Below are 23,082 nucleotides of genomic sequence, written 5' to 3' on the forward strand. Positions count from 1 at the left end.
GGCTGGGGATTCGAACCCGCCACCTTAGGTGTACATGGCTGGCGCCTTAGCCGGTTGAGCTATAGGAGCCGAGCCGAAACCAGAAGTAATTTTAATTAAATCAGTTTTAGGTAAGGTTTACAATTTTGACTTGAGAAATTTTGAAAGTGGGGGCAAAAAGGGGATCAACAAAATGATCTCAGTTAAAATAATTTTAGTGAAATCAATGGGAAAAAATTAGAAATGCTTAAGGGTTATATAGAAAATAGATGAAAGGCCAGGCTCGGTGGCTCATTCCTATAATCCTGACACTTTGGGAGGCTGAGGCAGGAAGATCTCTTGAGGCCAGGAGTTCAAGACCAGCCCAAGACAGAACAAGATCCCATCTCTACAAAAAAAAAAAAACACAAAACATAAAAATTAGATGGGTGTGGTGGCTTACACATGTGATCCCAGCTTCTAGGAAAGCTAAGGCAGGAGGATCACTTGAGCCCAGGAGTTTGAGGTTTGCAGTGAGATATAATGATGCCCCTACACTCTAGCCTAGGCAACAGAGTGAGACCCTATCTCAAAAAAATAAGAAAGAAAACAGATGAAGGAAATGTATCAAAATTAACTACTTTCTCAAAGGAAATGAGTATTATTATAGTTTTAGTAGAATGATCATAATCATAGACTGATATCAAAAACATCCCCAAGGTCAACATGTTGGTGTAGTTAAAACAAAAAGAATGTGAAAAAATAGTCTGCATTCATCATCAAATTATACAATTTTGCATATGTACCCAGGCCACTACTTCAAGACTCTCTGACTCCTTAAAAGTTCATATTGAGATCATGATGTATTTGTCAGTCTGGACCTATTCATTGTGGATAGTACATGAATTAGCTTCCAGTCTAGTGTTGAACATGCTTAATTTCATATGTTATTGCCATTTTGGCTTTTGCTTTAATTTTTTTCATTTATTTCTGGTACCAGACTTATACCTTTAAAGTCTTTAAATTTAATACTACTTTATTTTTAAATGTAGAAAAGTTGTCTAATTTAGGGAAGATGAATATTTTAAAACATAAAATGACTTTAATATATTTTTGTTTTCAGTAAACATATTTATGGAATACTATAGAAAGTTTCCCCCGGGTGTACGCTTTGATTTACAAGTGCTAAATGACCTTCTAAATTCTTTACTCAAACATTGTTTATTGAAAGAAGTATTTCAGGTAGTGAACCTCAGCGTAATGGTTAAAATGCTGGTAAGTAATTTGCAAATATATTTTTAAATATTTTAAGTCAATTTCTCTGTTATGTTTTTTGTTTGCATTTGGCAGTTAGATTTCTGTTTGTTGAATACTTCCTAGCGAACACTTGTGTTTTTCAGCATAAACGAATTTGAGAAACTTAAGGTGTACTGAAAGAAGACATGAAAATGAGTGTGATTTTTTTGTTTTATCCAGCCTGCTCTGAAAATATTACTAAAAATATTTGAGCATGTGGCAACTATGAAGTTAAGGAATGCTGTACCTGCTTTAATTGATGTCTTTTGCAAGGTATGATTTTATTTTATTTGTTTATTCAGTTAGTGAATAATCAAGAAAATAATTGTTTTCATTTATAACCTGGAGTTGCCTTTTATTCACACTTTAGGTGCCAAAAAATTCTATTTCCAGAAATGTTCTTTTTCTCTTAATATAGGGTTTGTAAACAGACTTGAGTGACTGACAAACCTTCTTTAATAAGTAGTTCCAAGCACTCAGGGTGACTTTCTGATGTGTAAACTGTCTTCATCTCTACTCCTTAAAGATGAGTAAAGAAAAGGTTATTTACAACAAATATAAACAAACTAATATACTATAAATAGAAAATCATGACCAAAACAAGAAAATAGAAACATGGTAGCTAGGAATTAGTTTTAATTCTGGCACTAAACAAAAGATAAATATGAATGTTTATGGCTCTCATAAAGATATGTTAAAAGATTTTTTTAATTTTTAATTTTTAATTATGGATACATAATTGGTATATATATTTATGGGGTACGTGTGATGTTTTAATACAGTCATTCCCTGATACTATGTGTAATCAGGGAAGTTAGGATATCCATCACCTCAAGCATTTATCATTTCTTCATGATAATGTCCCAATTCCATTCTTTTAGTTATTTTAAAATACACAGTAATTTATTGTTGAGTATAGTCACTCTGTTGTGCTGTCAAATACTAGATTTTATTCGTTCTAACTGTATTTTTTTCTACCACGTGTAATGCACACTTTTTTGCGCAAAGTTTTAAGGGAAAATAAGGATGTGCATTATACATGGGTAGCAATATTTGTTTCCAGTACATAAAATTTCTTGTATCTTTTCTCTGTTCTTGTTTTGTAACTATTTTCTATATGAAATTTCTTGTACCATATATAGTTTAAAAATGAATGCTAAAATTCCTTCATAATACAAAAAAAAAAAACACCTAAATGTAAATAAAACTTTGAATTAAAAAACTGAAAAAAAAATATATGGGTGCAATGTGGCTCACACCTATAATCCATCCTAGCACTCTGGGAGGCCAAGGCAGGTGGATTACTTGAGCTCAGGAGTTCAAGACCAGCCTGGGCAAGAAAGAGACTCCATCTCTAAAAATAGCTGGGCATTGTAGTGGATGCCTGTAATCCCAGATACTCAGGAGGCTGGAGCAAGAGAATCACTTGAGCCCAAGAGTTTGAGGTTGTGAGTTATGGTGCCATGGCATTCTGCCTAGGGTGACAAGGTGAGACTTTATCTCAAAAATAAATAAATAGATAAAAATAATTATAGATAAAATTGAGAAGGGGTAATATCCCAAAAGAAAGCTGCTTCCAAAACAAAGGGAAAAGGATGCTGGTTGTTCAACTTGGCTTGAGCTACCACAACAAAGTGACAGGTCAGACAATTAAGATTTTGAATTCATCCTAGAAAAAGTGGTACCTACCTCTTTGCTGAATATCACTACAGTCACCTTTGAGGTGCTACCCTGAGGAAGCTAAGCACTGATGCCTGCACCTAGTCTACTCTTTAGAGCAATTTTGGAACTCCTTTTCTGGAATGGCCAGCAGAGCTGTTATATGAGGTCTGACAATTCAGTTTGTGAACTCATGGTAGAAAAAGAGCCATATACCTCACTGCTGAATATCACTAGAGTCACCAGATGGCCAAGGGGAGTACTTCAAAGATGACCACCTAGACTACATGATTTAAACAACAGTTTTCCACAATTCTGGAGGTTGGAAATCCAGATCAGGGTGCCAGTATGGTTGGGTTCTGGTGAGGGCTTTCTCCTTGACTTGTAGCTAGCCATTGTATCTCTGTGTCCTCACAGAGGGAAGGAGAGAAATGGGGAAAGTTGGGGAGGAGAGAGAGAGAGAATTCCATTCTAACTGTATTTTTGCACCTGTTAACCATCACCACTTTATTCTGTGTTCTCCTTTATCCTTCTCAGTTTTTGGTAACCATCATTCTCCATGAGTTCATTTGTTTTAATTTTTGAATGAGAGCAGGCAAAATTTGTCTTTCTACATCTGGCTCATTTCACTTAACATCATGTCTCCTCCAGTTCCATCCATCTTGTTGCAGATGACAGGATTTCATTCTTTTTATGGCTAAATAATATTTCATTGTGTACCTATACCACATTTTCTTTATCTATTCATCTACTGATGGATGTTTAGGTCAATTCTAAATCTTGACTAGTGTGAATAGTGCTGCAGTAAACATGGGAGTATAGATAGGCCATTGATATACTGTATCCTTTCTTTTGGACATATACCTGGCAGTGGGATTGCTGGGTCATATGGTAGTTCTTAGTTTTTTATGAAACTTCCGTGCTGTTATCCATAGTGGCTATACTTATTTTACATTCCCACCAACTATGTACAAGAGTCCTTCTTTACATCCCTTCTACATCCCTTCCCAGCATTTGTTGTTGCCAGTCTTTTGGATGGAAGTCATTTTAACTGGGATGAAATGATACCTCATTGTAGTTTTTTTGTTGTTTGTTTTTGTTTTTGTTTTGAGACAGAGTCTCACTATGTCACCCTCAGTAGAGTGCTGTCACATCACAGCTCACAGTAACCTCTAAGTCTTGGGCTTAAACAATTCTCTTGCCTCAGCCTCCCAAGTAGCTGGGGACTATAGGTGCCAGTCACAACACCTGGCTGTTTTTTTTTCATTGTTGTAGTTGTCATTATTGCTTTAGTTGGCCCCAGCCGGGTTTGAACCCATCAGCCTAAGCGTATGCAGCTGGCACTGTAACTACTGTGCTATGGGCATCGAGCCCTCATTGTAGTTTTGATTTACATTTCTCTGATTAGTAGTGTTCAGCATTTTTTTCATATGCTTGTTGATCATTTTTGTATCTTTTGAGGAATGTCTATTCTGATTTTTTAATCAGATTGAAATTTTAAATTCTTAGTGTTTGGTACTACTCAGCCATCTACTTTAGAATAGGCCTGATAGTAGATCCCCAGTTTTCTTTCAGAAGCAACACTGGAACCACTTTAGCAGAGAAACAAATATTTGAGTGAATACCTCTAGTTTCACATTATAAAACTTGACAGAATTACTTGCCCAGAAATTTTTTCAAATCACAAGTTACTACTCAACTATAGTAGTTATAGAAAATCTCCGTGAGGATCTCATAAACTGTCTGATACTGAATAACTTGGCTTTCTGCAGAATGCAGTTATTACTGCCCGAATAAAATTACCCTTAATAGAGAATACCTAACAAAGACAATGACTTTGATTTTTGAATGACTAATAAGGAGCCATCATTTCTAGAAGTTTAATACCAGTACCAATTGCTCTGTTGACACTGCAGGGTTCAGTGATGATAAAACTATGTTATTATAGAAGATGCTTTTTCTCTTACTTATTCAAGCATGTACTACCCATCCAATCAACATATCATTGAAAAAGGAGAATTAACATCTTATTTTGTATTGCTTTAGGTAGTTACATAGTTCATTTAAAAAAAAATTATAGGCTCAGCGCCTGTGGCTCAAGTGGCTAAGGCACCAGCCACATACACCTAAGGTGGCGGGTTTGAATCTAGCCCGGGCCCACCAAACAACAATGGCTGCAACCAAAAAATAGCCAGGCATTGTGGCAGGCGCCTGTGGTCCCAGCTACTTGGAAGGCTGAGGCAGGAGACTCGCTTGAGCCCAGGAGTTGGAGATTGCTATGAGCTGTGATGCCACAGCACTCTACCCAGGAGGGCAGCTTGAGGCTCTGTCTCAAAAAAATAATAATAAATAAAAATTTAAAAAATCAATATTTACCCTTGTGTTTGAGCAGTATTAAAGGTCAGAATTTTTTAATTCTATCTGTACCCAGATAACTGACTTATCCACTGGCAGGTTTGTTTATCGTTGGGCTCTGTCCATTTAGTTGAAAGTCATTGAGTAGGCTCGGCACCTGTGGCTCAAGTGGCTAAGGCGCCAGTCACATACACCTAAGGTGGCAGGTTCAAATCCAGCCCGGGCCCGCCAAAACAAAAATGAAGGCTGCAACCAAAAAATAGCCAGACATTGTGGTGGGCACCTGTGGTCCTAGCTACTTGGGAGGCTGAGGCAGGAGACTTACTTGAGCCCAGGAGTTGGAGGTTGCTGTGAGCTGTAATGCCATGGCAATCTACCCAGGGGGAGAGCTTGAGGCTCTGTCTCAAAAAAAAAAAAAAAAAGTCATTGAGTAGTCAGTGACTGCAGATTGACCAGCAGTGGTTCTTTCAGTTATAGAGCATGTCAATAAATAATCATGGTGCTCACTCCTTTATTCTATAAAGTTTGGAAAACTATTTATTAAGGTGTTGGGGGTGGTAGGTTTTTAGTGTGTGTGTGTTTTTGTTTTGTTTTGTTTTGTTTGCAGAGACAGAGTTTCACTTTATCACCCACGGTAGAGTGCCATGGCATCGCAGGTCACAGCAAACTCCAACTCCTGGGCATAGGTGATTCCCTTGCCTCAGCCTCCTGAGTAGCTGGGACTAGAGGCGCCCGCCAGAACGCCCAACTATTTTTTCGTTGCAATTTGACTGGAGCCAGGTTTGAACCCGCTACCCTCTGTATATGGGGCTGGCGCCCTGCCCACTGAGTCACAGGTACCACCCCAGGTTGGTGGGTTTAAAAGAGGAGCTATTTTCCTTTTTTAAAATAAGTTGAATGTGTTTTAAGTCCAAAGGAGCTGCTATAAAGAGTTGAAGGATTAAAGATTAATGTTTAGAATAGGCTTTAAAGAATTATTTTACAGTTACTTTCATCAAAACTGTTTTCAGTTTAAGTTGTTTAATCATGTGGGTTAGGATGGATTTTCTAGGATCCATTCACAGGGCCTAGTGTTACAACATTGCAGACAGTTTTCCTGAGAGTCCAAAGGTAGGGACAAGCTCTCAGCCACTTGTTACTATTCTCCTTCACTAAAAGAATCTTTCTAAAAATACACATCAATTATAATTCTGACAACCAAATTACAGCATCTCACATAGAGACTTATATCTTGGAATAGGTGCCTTCTCCTTCACTCTCCTCTGCTATTATTTTATTATCCTGCCCCAAATTCTTATTTCCTAGTATTCTTTTCATATCTATAGTGGGGAAGTAAAGCATATGTTCTCCCAAACATTCAAAAACATTTTAAGTAATTTTTTAAAAGGGGAAATTTTCCGAAAATCAAAACAGAACCACAGAAGATTGTCAGCAAAAATGTTGCTCACAGAATTTCAATCACCAGTCAATTGAGTCATTCTAAACTCTAATCCCACCAGTGTCACCCTGTGCCCAGGTTAGCATCAGAGGACCTACTCATAACACCTTTGGACCAAAGTCAACAGAAACGTTTGAGCAACTAAACTAATAAGACTGACAGCCCACAACCTTTTACCTTCCCACCCTTCCAGGATTATGTTATTCCTTGGAAAAAAGAAGGCCTGTCTCACATCCATCCATTCGCACCCCAAGAAGCATCCAGATCCTACCCTGTTGGCACTCTCCATTAGATTTTGAGGTGCATGAAGAAGACAAGAAAGGAGTCATGTGAATGAAAGAGAAAAATCTTTGAACTGTTATTTTTAAATCAAATACTGTGTTATGTGTAAGAAGACAGTCACCTGGTTATTAATTTAACAAGTAATCACTAATTCATCCCTGGCCATGGCTCTGTGGGAAGTATAGGAACAATACTCAGGAAGTGTATAAAGAGGGATGAGCTATGAACACTAGTGCTATACTCAAAGACATGCTGAGTACCAGATAAGAGGTGCGGGTGATAAAGTGGTTGAGATGACTTGGATAATAGAAAGAAAATTCAAATTTTAATTGCAAAATTATTTTTATTCACTTTAAATTCTTAAAGTAATGGTGGCACCTGTGGCTTAGTGAGTAGGGCACCGGCCCCATACACTGAGGGTGGTGGGTTCAAACGCGGCCGCGGCCAAACTGCAACAAAAATATAGCCAGGCATTGTGGTGGGTGCCTGTAGTCCCAGCTACTCAGGAGCCTAAGGCAAGAGAATCAGCTAAGCCCAAGAGCTGGAGGTTGCTGTGAGCTGTGACGCCATGGCGCTCTGCCAAGGGCGACAAAATAAGATACTGTCTCTTAAAAAAAACTAATTAATTAATTGTTAAAGTAGGATATCTTCTTGCGATTCTCAAACATTTGAAGGAAATATGCTTCAAGTTTTTTAAATGAGTTTTAAATCTACTTCTCTGCGTGTTTCACTTTTTGTGTCAGTCTCTTAGTTGTTTCATACACATTGACTTCTCAGTACTTTCACATTTTTATATGAATGACTCCTCTTTTCTCTCTTTTACAGCTTATCGAAGCTGGGATGATGCTTGACTCAGAACACTTTAGCTATATTGTTAAGCTCTTATACCAAGTACAGGCTTCCAAACAAGAAATAACTGCAGTTCTGGAAATGAAATCCAGGTGAGAAAAATTATTATAATTATGGCTTACACATATATATACATACATATATATGTTATACATAGGTGGGGACTTCTAAGTGTCACCTGAAGGTAAAGCACTTATAACTTTTTATATGCCCAAACATGTAGATAATTTGTGTGCCATAAACCCTTCTTCCATCTTTTACTATGCCTATCTTAGGCTGCCTGTAGCCAGCCTCAGCTTGTTCTCAGTACCTTGTTTTCTCTCAGTTTCTAGATCATCGTGTATAAAAGGAGTCTTTTATCTTATATTTTACCATTTACTTTGTTCTACTTAATGCACGCTATTATATGTATACAAATAATCTTAAATTTTTTTCTCTTTCTCTCACTTCTTGTTTGTTTAATAAAATGCCTTAATACCTCTCTTTTTTTCTCTATTTAGCTTATGGGCCTCCTATGGCTTTTTTTTTTTAAACCTCTGTTAATTATAAAAATAGTATCATAATATACTTGTATTGAGAAAAAGAAAAGCCATGACTTAAAAAATGTGTTAAAGTATAACATACCAAGAAAAGCATGTACAAATTATGTATTTAAAGAAACTATAATTTTATAAATGAAATTAGATTTGATAAAGAACAAATGGTATCAACCACTGAAGTCCTTCTGAATGCCCAGAAATCTCCAACAGAGAACTTCCATGGCTATTTTTAGCTCATTCCTCATTACTTCTAATGCAGAAATTTCCAAATTTACTTGGTTCAGTGCCCCTACATCAAAAGAAATATGTTAACAGTTCTCTTTATGAAGTAGTTAGGTCCAAACAAGTTAATTATAGTACAGTAGAACCTCTGTAACTTGACCACCCAAGGGACTGTAACAAACTAATCAACATATGGAGGTGGTCAACATAAGGAACTAGGCCTACTAAACTAACATACTTGTACTTTACTTTCCTATACAGCTTTTATTAGAAAATATCATATGAAATCATACGTAATCAAAACAATAAAATTATACACAGTATCATATCAATACATTTAGTATTTTCTCATGGTTTAATCATCCTTTCTGAAAAAAGAGTCAATCTTGGTCTGTTTCTTATTCTTATATACAGTAAGCAGAGAAAGGACTCTCAACTCTGGCCACATCATTCAGCACATCTGGGCATTTTTCCACAACAAATGACTTTAACTGCATTATCAGATGTCTGACATCCTCCTCTTTTGGAATCTCTGCAATTTCTGTGTCATCCTAACTTGCTTTTTCCACTTCATGCACTTTTATGCTGGTCTGTACTTTGGTCATTATCACTTGGAAAATTGCTTCTGGGTCAGGTTCATTATGGGTTGCCATCTCATCATCCATTGCAAGGAAACCTTCAAAATCTACTCCTTCTAATTTTGCCATGGAAGATGGACTGACTAATGGGGCCAAAACATCATGTTCTTGGTTGTGACAAATCTCACTTTCTTTTTTTTTTTTTTTTTTTTTTTTGAGACAGAGCCTCAAGCTGTCCCCCTGGGTAGAGTGCTGTGGCATTACAGCTCACAGCAACCTCCAACTCCTGGGCTCAAGCGAGTCTCCTGCCTCCGCCTCCCAAGTAGCTAGGACTACAGGCGCCCGCCACAACGCCCAGCTATTTTTTGGTTGCAGCCGTCATTGTTGTTTGGCGGGTCCGGGCTGGGGATTCGAACCCGCCACCTTAGGTGTACGTGGCTGGTGCCTTAGCCTGTTGAGCTATAGGCGCCGAGCCAAATCTCACTTTCTTAAAACACTTCTTTATCATTTCTGGCTGAACTTTATTCCAAGCAGAACTGATCTCTCTGGACAGCATCCAGAGCATTAACTGATGCAGCAGATGAAGTTGCTTCCATAGACAGACCACAGGTTTGTGTTCTAGTAATGATCCATTGCAGGAGCTATGCTTAGTAGTACATTTTAAATGTTTCGATGATGTATTGGTCAAGAGGTTGGATTTCTGCCTCATGTTTGGAGGCAGAAATTTCAATGTCACATTTATGAGAATATTCACTTGCAGGTGGCCAGGACCGTTATCTACTGTCAATAGAATAGATTGTTTATTCTTAATTCTTCTGTCAATATCCCTTACTTACTCCTCAGATAGGGTACCAGTCATCCGTGTGCATTTGTTTGATCTCCAAGTTAGGAGGAGATCTTTAGGCTTCAGGTGCTTAAATGCATATGGCTTTGCCAATTTACCAATCACCAAGGGCTTTGTGTCTCCAGTTGAGCTAGCACAAAGCAGAACTATGAAATGTTCTTTGGAAAGTTTTCTGCACTTATTTTGACACTATTCATGATGAGGCTCCTGTCAGGCATCACCTTCAAAAAGAGTCTGTACTCATTCATGTTAAATATGTCATCATCTTTGAAGCCCCTGGCGAAGTTTGGGAACTTTCTTTTTTTTTTTTTTTATTGAATGGTAACTATGTACATTAATGCATAGTTGGATTATGGAACTTTCTGATGAACTCTTCCACAACTTCTATTGGAACTCCATTAGATTCACCACATAAGAGTTTCTGGGAGAGCTCATGTCACAGTTTAAATTTCTCCAACCAACCACTTGAAGCTTAGAAATCTGCCACCCCAAATTTCTGTGCAAATTTTTTAGCATGTTCTTAAATCATTGCCCTAGAGATTAGGGCATTAACTGCCTCATTTGTTTGAACCAGATTAATGTGGCCTTATTGACTTCATTGAGAGAAATTTTCCTCCTTTTCTGCTGAAGGTCTCTGCTTTCTTCACCGTATCTTTTCAAGTACTCATGTTTGCATTTCTGGATGTTAACTGTGACCCCAAAATGTTCTACCTCTTTCTTGGCTGCTGCTTTCCAGAAAATGTAGATCAGCCTTTTCCTTCAATGTTAGCTCTGAACTCATTCCTTTGGGCCATCATTTCTTAATTAACTATAAACTTTTTCAGTAATTATATATGTAGAATGAACTTACAATTCAGAACAGTCCTTCACTTTAAAAAAATTTTCTGCAACACTTGATACACTATAGGATATTAGCCTAATCCAATACATAGAAATAATAAAACATGGAAGAAGAACTTACACTAAAGAAAAAAATAATACTGTTGCAGGAAGACGAGGTCCAATGGAGAGAAAGAACACCCAAATACTATGTTTATAAGAGAAAGGGCTTGATTCACCAGCCGAGAGCTTATGGCATAGAAGAATTCCAAATGGCCACACTCCCCGACTGGCTTCTGGATTGGTCTTTCCCTTTTTATCTGCAGTCAAAAAGTTCCAACCCATAGGTACCTTTTTCATTGGCCAGTTTGAATTAAGTGGGAGACGCTATTCCAGCCCTCACAGAACTCGAAATTTCCAAGTTCCAGGAAGTTAAGTTTACAAATTTCCAAGAGCTGAGTTACCATGGAGAGGACCCTGAAGATGTATCCTTGTAGTCTCCTTGAGCAGACCTGTTCTCCTAGACCTCACCCTTCTCAGGTATCCTCTCTCAATACAACTAAGGGGCAAAGCCCATACTTTCTACCCCTTGATGTATAGTAGACTCAACTGGTCAGTTTATAGAGCATGAATCATAGTAAAACCTCCATAGTTGACTGTTGCAAACCAGTGCGGGAAGGGTGAGCGAACCAGAGTGGAATTGGTGGGGAATGAGAAAAATACAGTATAAGAGAAGACACAGAGGCTCAGCGCCTATAGCTCAACTGGCTAAGGCGCCAGCCACGTACACCTAAGGGTTCAAATCCCCAGCCCAGATCCGCCAAACAACAATGATGGCTGCAACCAAAAAAAATAGCTGGGCGTTGTGGCGGGCGCCTGTGGTCCCAGCTACTTGGGAGGCGGAGGCAGGAGACTCGCTTGAGCCCAGGAGTTGGAGGTTGCTGTGAGCTGTAATGCCATGGCACTCTACCCAGGGGGACAGCTTGAGGCTCTGTCTCAAAAAAAAAAAAAAAAAGAGAAGACACAGAAACAAAAGATAGGATTCGGGAGGTCTGACTGAGCTAATGGCTGAAGCCAGCACCAAAGCACAAAATCTGCTTTATGTTATAGTATCTGTACAGGATTGTCCAGTGAAAGTAGCATAGACAATATGGGGAAATAGCATAAACAAACAACGTATTTTGGGTCTTACAGTATGATACGAAGATGTAAATGACAAATCATCTTATTAATGGTTTCTACTCAACATTGTTAACATATGAGGAGAAGTAAGAAGGGAAAGATCACAAGGATCTCTGCATAGTTAACAAAGCAAAGGAAGAACTATATGACTTAATGGTTCTACTCAACTTCGTTAACATATGACAAGAAGTAAGAAGGGAAAGATCACAAGGATCTCTGCATAGTTAACTAGACAAAGAGCTATGTGACTTCTGGCAGAGGGAGCATGAAGAAAGGAATATGGTTGTTTTGGGAATGGAGGAGAAGAAGTTGGGGGTTCATTCCCTGAATGTTCTCCAGGCTGTGGGGGCCTTGTCACCTCACAGCCCACTCTCCACATTTGACCAACTACTTAAGTTGACCTAATTTTCAGGGATCAGACATGAACCACATGTACTCAAGGGAAGTTCCTTATGTTGACCATCTCTATATGTTGACAAGTTTGTTACAGTCCCTTGGGTGGTATAGCTTCTACTATAATATCGTATAAGTCCAAGTGGTCAAGATACAACTTACAGAGGTAGTCAATGTATAGACTATATATACACACACACACATATACATACATATATATAGTCTTCCATAAGTACCTGTGGTATATGTCTGATCTATGAAAATCAACTTAAGGAGGTGGTCAGTGTAGGGAGGTGGTCAATTATAGAGGTTCTAGTTTGCCTATCTGTGCAGTGTCTGACAGATGTCATTTGAAAATTTAAAATAAACTCTGGTGCTCCAGTGAGTTTGCTATAGTGCCCTAGATGTCTTCGTGCAGTTCAGAGAAATGTAGCTCTAAGTAATACTACTTCACCTTGAAGCACCAGCATTGACATTAATGAGTTTTTTCTTGCAGCTACTGATGATTAACAGTATTTATATTTTCAATGAAAATGTTAACACTATTTAGGTTAAATATATTTTTAGACTACCTAGGAAATGAATTTTTGTGAGAAAAATACAACTCATCTAGAATATAGTTCTGGGATAGGATATATTGGTATTTTATTCCAAACATTAAATGTATTCTCCCCCTGAGCCATATGCTCTTCCCATTTGGGGCAGTGGCAGCTATGGCAGATCTAGAGGCTGGCATATTTTTAGTCTCCTGTCAGATTCAAAAGCAGTTAGCACAGAGAAAGTGTAGGTATGGGCTCGGTACCTGTGGCTCAAGTGGCTAAGGTGCCAGCCACATACACCTGAGCTGGCAGGTTCGAATCTAGCCTGGGCCTGTCTAACAACAATGACAGCTGCAACCAAAAAAATAGCCTGGCATTGTGGCAGGTGCCTGTAGTCCCAGCGACTTGGGAGGTGGAGGGAGGAGAATCGCTTGAGCCCAAGAGCTAGAAGTTGCTGTGAGCTATGATTCCATTGTACTCTAGCCCCTCAAAGCAAGCACAAGAAAGAAAATAATAAAAAGCAGGAATCAATAAGCCTTAAAACATAAAGGTGATAAAGAAAATTAATTTTAAAAGCTATTTCTGTGAAAAGGCCAATAAAATTGATAAACTTTTAGCAGGACTAAAATAAAATAGCCACAGATTACCAACATCAAATGAGACAGGATATCTATACAGAGCCATTAAAGGGATCCTAAAGGATTGCCTTGAACAAGTTGACAAACTCAGCAGCATAGATAAAATGAAGCAATTCTTTGAAAACCACAGGATACCAAAATCTATGCAATATGATCTAATAGTTTTGTAACTATGGAAGAAATTTCATCTATAATTTAAAAGCTTCCAGAAAATACATCCCAAAGGCCAGATGGTTTCACTGGAGAATTCTATGACTCATACCAAGAAGAATCAGTATGGATTTACAGTCTCTTCCAGGAAATAGAAAAGGAAGGAACACTTACAAGCATCTTTTGAGGCAAGTATTACCCAGATAGCAAATCTAGATAAAAAGACTACCATAAAAAGAAGAAAACTACAGAAATTCTCAACAAAGTAGTAGCATATTGAATCCAGCAATTTATAAAAATAATTATATGCCATGACTAAGTGGGGTTTACACTGGGAAGGCAAAGTTGGTTCAATATCTGAATATCTGTCTTAACAACATAAGAAAAACATATTTGTATGAGTATAGAAAAAGCATTTGACAAAATTTAACATCCATGCATGATATAAAAATTTAGCAAATTAGAAATAAAGGAGAAATTTTTTAACTTCATGAAAGAAAAAGAAATCTATGACAAACATCATACTTAGATGAAAGACTGGATGCTTGGGAACAAAGTAGGGGTGTTCACTTGTACCACTTTTATTCAACACAGTATTAAAAATTCTAGCCAACATGATAAGGCAAGAAATGAAAGTAAAAGGCAAATAGGTTGAAAATGAAGAAATATAACTGTCACTACTTACAGATGGACTAGATGCATCTTGTACATATGTGCCAAAGAATCTGCCCCCCAAAAATGCTATCACTGAGTGAAGCAAGGTTGCAGCATAAAGATCAACACACAAAATCAATCATGTGGTAAGTTTACTTGAGAGGCTGAAGCAGGAGCATTGCTTGATAAGGCCACGAGTCACAGGTTGCAGAGAGCTATGATGGCACCATTGCACTATATGCTGGGCAACAGAGCAAGAGCCTGTCTCAAGAAAAAAAGAAGAAAAGAAAATGAGCAAAAGAACCTTTGAGGAGGGACCGTGTTGTAGCCAATGAGGTTTATATGAGTGCCATTATTGCTAATTGAAAACTCTTCCCAACAGCCCACAGTAACAACTTGCAACGTAGTATTGGCAATTTTTGACGGTCTCTATGGCAGTGATTCTCAACTTTGCTAATGCCCCGACCCTTTAATACAGTTCCTCATGTTGTGATGACCCCCAACCATAAAATTATTTTCTTTGCTACTTCATAACTGTAATTTTTCTGCTGTTATGAATCGTAATGTAAATATCTGATATGCAGGATATATTTAGGTGACCCCTGTGAAAAGGTCGTTCAACCCCCAAAGGGGTCATGACCCACAGGTTGTGCTCTATGAGGACTTAGTACTAAAAGAAAAAAAAAATGGGCAAAAGACATGAAAAGGCATTTTACCAATGAAGATATATGGATAGCATATGAGCACATGAAAAGCCATAATTAAATATCACCACATGTCTGTCAGAATGACTAAATTTCAAAATGGTGTTAACACCAAATGCTGGGGAGGATGTGGAGAAACTAGGTCATATGTTGTAGGTGAAATATAAAATTGTACAGCAACTCTAAAAAGCAGTCTGGCAGTTCTTAAAAAACTAAACATGCAAATATGAAATACAGCTGTTGGACTCTTGGGCATTTATCCTAGAGAAATGAAAACTTTGGGTCCTATAAAAACTTGTACACAAGCAGCTTTTGTTGTAATAGCAAAAAACTGGAGGAAAAAAACAGATGTCCTTCAATAAATGAATGTATATTTAAAACTATAGTACATCCATACCAAGGAATAGTAAGAAAAAAAAGAGAGAAACTATTGGAATCTGCAACAACTTGGATTGATACAAGGAAATTATGCTGAATTTAAAAAGCCAATATCAAAAGGCTGCATGCTACATGATATCATGTATAATATATCTCATAATATTCTCAAAATAATAAAACTAAGAGGTAGAGAACTGATTAGTAGTTGCCAAGGAACAGGGACAGGACTGTCCCTGAACCACACATACCCAAATGCATGTAAAATGGTGAAAACTGAGTAAGGTCCGTAGTCTAGTTAACAGTATTGTACGGATGTCAGTCTCCTGGTCTTGGTGTTATGTTACAGTTATGTAAGATGTCACTATCGGAAGAAGCTAAGTTAAGGGTACACGGGGCTTTATGTACTATTTTTGCAAATTCCTATGAGCTTATAATTATTTCAAAAAAATTTTTAAGGTAAATACATATATAACTTTTGTTAAGATATTGCCAAATTTCTCTCGAGGAGGATTGTAGCAGTTTGTGTTCCCATCAGGAACACATGAGATTGCCTCTTTCAGCATAGCTTTCTACTATAACGTGTTGAAATGCTTTTTGGTGTTTGCTAGTCATCTATTATTAATAGATGGCAGGGAGTGTTTTTGCATTTTAATTTACATTTCTCTCATTATGAATGAGGTCGAACATTTTCTGTTCAGGTATGTGAGGGCTATTTTTACACCTTTTATGAGAATTGTCTCTTCTTTTCCCCCTTTTTGTATTGGGTTTTGGTTCTTTGTTCTTAGGCTTTGGGAGTTCTTAATATATTATAGGTATTAGACCTTTGTCTGTAGCATATATTACAATTTTTTCCCCGATTTGTTAGTTGTCTTTTGACTTTCTGGTGTTTTTTTCCATGTGTAAACTTTCATTTTCAGATAATCTAAGATCTCAATCTTTTTTTAATTGCCTCAGTTTTGAAACAAGATTATGTTTTATTGGCTGTGAGTCATAATTTCCCAACACCAGCGTTTTAGGGAAGCTTACCCACACTTTCTTCTTCTGCTTATAGGATTTCATTTTTACAGTTAGGTTTCTAATATATTTAGAGTTTATTCTTATGTATGTTGTGTGGTATGGATCCAGTTTTATATTTTCCAAATGGTTATCCAGATTTCCAGGCAATATTTATTTAAAAGTCCATCTTTATCTCCGCTGATTTCAGATGCAACCTTTATTATAAGCTAAATTTCATGTAGGCTTGTATTTTATTCAATGGAATGTTTGTCTGTTCTACCCTGGTACCACATTGTTTATATAGTAATACCATGTTTTGTTTTGTTTTTTGCAGTTTTTGGCCGGGGCTGGGTTTGAAGTCGCCACCTCTGGTATATGGGGCCAGCACCCTACTCCTTTGAGCCACAGGCACTGCCCCAGTAATACCATGTTTTAATATTTAGTAGGGATAATCCTTTTTCACAGTTTTTCCTTTTCACTGTTTTCCTGGCTCTTCTTGCATGTATACCTCTCCATATATTTAGTATCAAATTCCTAACTCCATATAGTAGCTTTTTGGTATTTTTATATTAATTGCATTAAATTTATGAATTAATTTAGTAAGAATGGCATCTTCATAATGTTGTGTAATCCTATTCAAGAACAGGAAATGTCTTTCTGTTTGTTCAAGTTTACTTTCATGCCTTCCAGGAGTGTTTCATAATTTTCCTTGTATAAGTATGTAATATTTTTGGTGTTATTATAAATGAGGTTTTATGTACCATTGTGTACTGTTTTTTGTTTGTATAAAGGCTATTGATTTTTGTTTGTAAACTTTATATTCTACTACTTTACTTTTAAGTCTTTATTATTTGATTTAGTTTGATCTTCAAATCTCTAAGATTTCTTAGGTATGCTATCTACAAATAGGATAATTTTATTTCTTCTTTGCCATTATGCCTCCTAGTGTTCCTATCTAATTGCATTTGGCTCATATTTCTAGTACAATGTTGAATAATAATTGATATATTATTATCAATAATAGAATTGATATAATTCTAAGAATTCTGGGCTAGAAATTGTTTTAAGAATATTGAAAGTGGATAACCATGCTCTTCTGGCTTGGAAGGTTTCAGTTGAAAAGTCTGCTGTCATCCTAATGGCTCTGCCTCTGTAGGTCAGTTGGCACTTACTCTTGGCTGCTTGTAGAACATTTTCTTTCATCTTGACTTTGGACAGGTTCATTACAATGTGTCTTAGAGAGGCTCTGTTTGATTTGAGATGACCCAGGGTTCGATAACCATCTGAAAGGAGTGTGTCAGGGTCTTTAGTAAAACTTGGAAAGTTTTCATTTATGATAGTCTCCATTCATGGTGTGTTCTCCAATGGAAGTAGGGCTTTCCTTTCGGACAATCTTCTTCCCCTTCAGGAATCCCTATTATTCATATGTTTGAAAGCTTCATGGAGTCTTGTAGTTCTCTAACCGCCTATTCTGCTTTCCCTTTCTTCTTTTCTGCCTCTTTAACTACCTGTGTTAACTTGAAAATTTTATCCCCTTGCTCTGAGGTTCTTTCTTCTCCATGGTCTAACCTATTTTTTGACACTTTCCACTTCATTTTGCATTCCCTGATTGTCTCCTTCATTTTCTTAAGCTCCGCCATTCCTTTCTATATTCTACATATCTCTTGTCTGACTTAATGGTTCTGTCCATCCATATTCTTGTCCATTCCTTTTATCATCTATATCCATATTTTAAATTCCCTTTCTGTCAAGTCCATTAATTCTTTATAAGTGGAGTCCTCTGCAGTAGCTTCCTCATGGTCCCGTGGGGGAGTTCCTCTGTTTTGGTTTTTCATATTGCCCCAATTTTTCTGTTGGTTCCTCTTCATGTGTTCTTTCTTCTTGTTCACCTCCTTGTCCTCCTTTGTTTCAAACAAAAGTCCTTGCTGTTGATGACACTATGTTGCAGTATGTCAGCGGGACACCAGGCGGTGCTGTAGTTTTTGTTTTTTTAGGAAACAGAGAGCACAGCCAGCAACTTCCATGGTCCTTGTTCCAAACTTAGTTGCCTTCAGTGATCACCTGATTGTTTCCTCAGCATTCAGACCCTGGATTGGAATCTTAAAGCTCTCCAGAATCCTTCAGGGGCAGGTCCCATAGTGCCCAATGACTCCAGTTCCTGCAGGGGTGTGGAAATCCCTCAGCCTGTCCCAATAGTGGAGTTCTGATCCCAGAAGGCGTAATTAAGATGGCCATGCTTTAAGCCCCTGCTAAGACCTTCTCATGACCTTCCCACACAATGGCAGCCCCCTAGCCTCTGACACCTTCTCAGTATGGCTGCCTTGCCAGTCACCAAAGCTATGGCAAATCCACTCCAACTGGCTTTTGAATCTGATTGCTGTATACTGTTCAAGTGCACCCACTCCTCCAGGCTTTCCACTCACTGCGCAGCTTCCCCCAACTACTGAAAACTCTGGAAAGGCTTCATCCTGTCCCGGACCTCTGTGGGGGGGCAGCCAATCTTGCAACTCCTTTTATGATCATTTGCCTAATTCATCAGATTGCCACCACTAGGGATCATATGCTGTATCCAGCTCCTCACCTCCTTGCTGTGCTCCCTGAGCTATGACTCTGGGTAAGGTCCCCACACCAGGTAATGCTGGGTTCTCTCTTTTTCCCCAGTTATTCTAGGAGAGCTCAGCAGAACGATCCTTCTGGCCCGCCATCTTGATCCGATCTAAATTTGTTATTTTTGAATATGAGTTCCTTCATAGAACCAGTACAGCACCGACAGCTTGATATATCAATGAAGTATTTGGGAAAGATGTGGCTAATGAATGCACAGTACTTTGATGGTTTAAGAAGTTCTGTTCTGGACATATTGAAAATGAGTCATGTGGGTGACCTGAGACCAAGGTTGATAATGATAAGCTGAAAGCTGTAGTGGAATTGAATTCATCTCAACCTGAGTGTGAATTAGCAGCATGGTTTGATGTTGCTATTCCAACAATATTGGGCCATTTCCAATAGATCAATGAGTAAAGAAGCTGGATGGATAGATTCTACATGAAATAAGTGAGCATCAGAAGAGAAATTGTCTTGAAGTTTGCCTTTCTTTGCTGTCACAACATGAGGACAAACCATTTCTACACCATATTGTTATGTGTGATGAAAAATGGATTATGTTTGACAATTGCAAGCATTTGATACAATGCTTTGCTGAAGATGAAGTGTCAAAACACAGATATTCCAAAACCAAATATTCATCAGTAAAAGCTACAGGTGTCTTGTTTGATGATCCAGCACTGATATTATCCACTATTGCTTCATGAAACCTGGCCAATCAATTATAGCAGATGTCTACTGAAACTAAATGGATGACATGATGAGGATACTTGTGATTAGCAGCTGAGATTGGTCAACAGAGACAGGTCAATCCTGTTGCAAGATAATGCTGTCACAAACAATGGTGCTCAAACTACAGAGGCTGGACTTGGAAACTCTCTGTCATCCACCATGTTCATCAGACCTTGTACCAACTAACTACCATTTCTTCTAGACTTTGGACCACTTCTTGGAAGGAAAAATATTCACTTCTCAACAAGCTGTAAAAAATTCCTTTCATGATTTTATTGCCACTTGCTCTTCACACTTCTTCACTGTTAACATACACAAGCTACTGTTAAGAGGGCAAAACCACATTGATAGTTAAGATGCATTCTTTGATTAATTGTACTGCTTCTTGTTTAAGATATAATAAACTTTAGATTTGAAATCAGACATTTCATATTTAATGACCTAATATATTCTTAGTTCAATGGCACCCTCTTTCCTCCTTTTTTTCCTTTCCTCTTTCTAATTGTCAAAGCATGCTTCTCTCATTTTTGTCTTTTCTTTGCCCAAAGCTGTACATTTCAAAGATTGCCATCCATAGATCATATAAACTTGTAAGTTCCTTATAGTCTGTATTCTAACCTAACCAGACATTTTTTATTAGCATTTTCAAACTTAGTGTGGAGTTACTCTTTATGGCATTATTTTTAAATCAGTGCTAGGTCCTTCTCCTAGTTTTTTTCTTTATTCTCTTTAGTTCTCCCCCACAGATTTTTGTGTTTTTTGTTTCTGTCTGTCTTTGCTTGCTACAGATCCTTGTGGAGCGGCGGGGGGGGGTGTAGAGCAATAGAGATCATGTGGTAGGATTTGGTATTTTTTTCTATTTTTATTCACAATTATTTTGATGTTTTGGCATTCTCTATCATCAAGGTAGGCAGATGGTGTGATTTCATGTGGAATCAGGCCAATCCTTTTACAAGATAATGCTTTCCTTTTTTATTGTTTCCTACGGTTTAGGGAAGAAATCATGTAAGGTCGGTATTTACCAGTTGCCATTTTCTTCAATTTTAAAGAATTTTTATAGCATATACATTCATTTTTTTCTCAGCTCTCATAGAACAAATAATTAAGCAGCAGTAATAACTTTTTAGAGGGTAAATATAAGTACAATTAACCCTTTTTTATTGTTAAAGGTTACAGATGAAGCAATTTAAAAAGAACTGGAAGTGTGATTTAGATTCAGCCTTGAATGAAATAGAGGTATGACATTTATTAAATAAATTGCTGGAATCTCTAAAAATTAGTAACAACAAAGATTTTTAATAATCTAATTTTAGGAAAAGTTTTGGAAATATGGCTATACAGACAAAATACTCAAAGAAGTTTTTTCTTTATTTTTATTTGTTTTTTATTTTTTTGAGACAGAGCCTCAAGCTGTCCCCCTGGGTAGAATGCCATGGCATCACAGCTCACAGCAACCTCCAACTCCTGGGATCAAGAAAGTCTCCTGTCTCACCTCCCAAGTAGCTGGAACCACAGGCACCTGCCACAATGCCTGGCTATTTTTTGGTTGCAGCCGTCATTGTTGTTTGGCGGGCCTGGGCTGGATTCGAACCTGCCACCTCAGGTGTATGTAGCTGGCGCCTTAGCCACTTGAGCCACAAGCGCTGAGCCAAGAAGTTTTTTTTTAATAAATTTATACAATATTTTAAAATACAAACATTTTAATTTCTATAGTCATGGACTATTCTAAAAATAGTTGTTTCAGCTTTGCACCCATGCTCAGTGGTTAGGGTGCCAGCCACATACTCCCAGGCTGGCAGGTTCAAACCTTGCCCAGGCCTGCTAAACAAGAATGACAAGTACAACAAAAAAATAGCCAGGCATTGTGGCGGGAACTACTTGGGAGGCTGAGGCAAGAAAATCACTTAAGCCTAAGAGTTTGAGGTTGCTGTGAGCTGTGATGCCAAGCACTCTACCAAGGGCAACATAGTTAGACACTGTCTCAAGAAAAGAAAAGAATAAAAAAAATTATTTCAAAATTATCTTATGTTAATAAAGTTTGGTCTTTAATTCTTGTGTCTGGGCAAACTCAGTGCACAAGAAAGCTGGCTTACTTGACATGGGTGGCTGCATTGCATGAAATGATGGCCAGGATCACACTCAGCTCTCTAAGCATTTAAATTATAAGAAACAAGGACTTTCAGGATGATTTCATTTTTAAGTTTAATATTTAACTTTAATATCATTTTTGCTTAACTTATTAATCTTTGGTCTAGTTTTAACTAGTATCTTTACATCCTTAAAACTTTTTTATTGGTAGGGAAAACTGTTTCTTAGTTTACAATAGAAATTAATCAGAAGTTAGTAAATTTACTGAAATTTACTTTGTAGGCACTTTTTTAGAAATGTAATTCTGCGGGCGGCGCTTGTGGCTCAAAGGAGTAGGGTGCCAGCCCCATATACCAGAGGTGGCGGGTTCAAACCTGGCCCTGGCCAAAAACTGCAAAAAAATAAAAAGAAATGTAATTCTGAAAATAAGTGGGCCCCAACTCATAAATGGGCAAATAATAGTAAAATGCAATCTCTAAAATTAATAAAATGTATTACTATGGAGATAGCTCAATTCATGCTGCTCATCATTTGTTTTCCATAAAATCCACCTCCACTGCTGCATTCATGTTTAGAAATGCTGTCATGAAGTACTTTAGGACCTGGATAATTAAAGCAAATGAAATGGCATTGCTTTCTGAAATTTCTGGAGACTTTTCCGTAGACAGAAAAGAGAAGTTACAGGACACAGTAGTTATTGGTGTGATACCAGTAAATTTTAGATTTGCAGAGATTATGTCATATTAATTTCTGCATGCCTACATGTGCCTAACCCTTAGTACATGTTTGCATAAATGTCATAGTTTTCATTCTTTATTTATTTTTTTCTTCTTCTGTTTTTAATAATTTCGATAGCATTGTAAAGAAAAAGGTGACTGGACCAAATTGGGAAATTTATACATTAACATAAAAATAGGCTGTGAAAAATTTGCAGATTTCCAGAGATTTTGTGCTTGCATTGCTGAAACACTAACAAAAGACTGTAAAGAAGAAAGACCAGACGTTCCTTTTTGTGAATTTGCAGAAACAGGTAAATTGTCACTTTTTGGACTATTATGTCTTAGGATGGTAAAGAATGTAAAGCTTTAATATTTTCCATATTAAGGATCAATTAGCATTACAGGATTCAGATAGTCTCCCTTCTCTTTATGAAGTTTTCTATCTACGTATTATTAAGTTAGACTA

At 37.5% G+C, this 23,082-nt stretch overlaps 1 protein-coding gene and 1 non-coding gene across 2 annotated transcripts in view; both read left to right on the forward strand.

The window, feature by feature from the left end:
- TOPAZ1 (testis and ovary specific PAZ domain containing 1) overlaps positions 1–23,082 on the forward strand; it is a 94,116-nt gene that overhangs the window by 36,662 nt on the left and 34,372 nt on the right. Inside the window, exons 10-14 of the mRNA XM_003794508.2 lie at positions 1,082–1,233; positions 1,435–1,527; positions 7,814–7,929; positions 20,979–21,045; positions 22,753–22,927. Coding sequence (XP_003794556.1) covers positions 1,082–1,233; positions 1,435–1,527; positions 7,814–7,929; positions 20,979–21,045; positions 22,753–22,927 — 603 coding nt within the window. The remainder of the gene's footprint in view (positions 1–1,081; positions 1,234–1,434; positions 1,528–7,813; positions 7,930–20,978; positions 21,046–22,752; positions 22,928–23,082) is intronic.
- Positions 14,698–14,836, forward strand: LOC111726846. The gene has a single exon (XR_002774532.1). It is a non-coding gene; the product is annotated as a U4 spliceosomal RNA (small nuclear RNA).

The sequence above is a fragment of the Otolemur garnettii genome, unplaced genomic scaffold, assembly GCF_000181295.1.
Source record: "Otolemur garnettii isolate 467f Iridium unplaced genomic scaffold, OtoGar3 scaffold00082, whole genome shotgun sequence".
NCBI classification, from domain to species: Eukaryota; Metazoa; Chordata; class Mammalia; order Primates; family Galagidae; genus Otolemur; species Otolemur garnettii.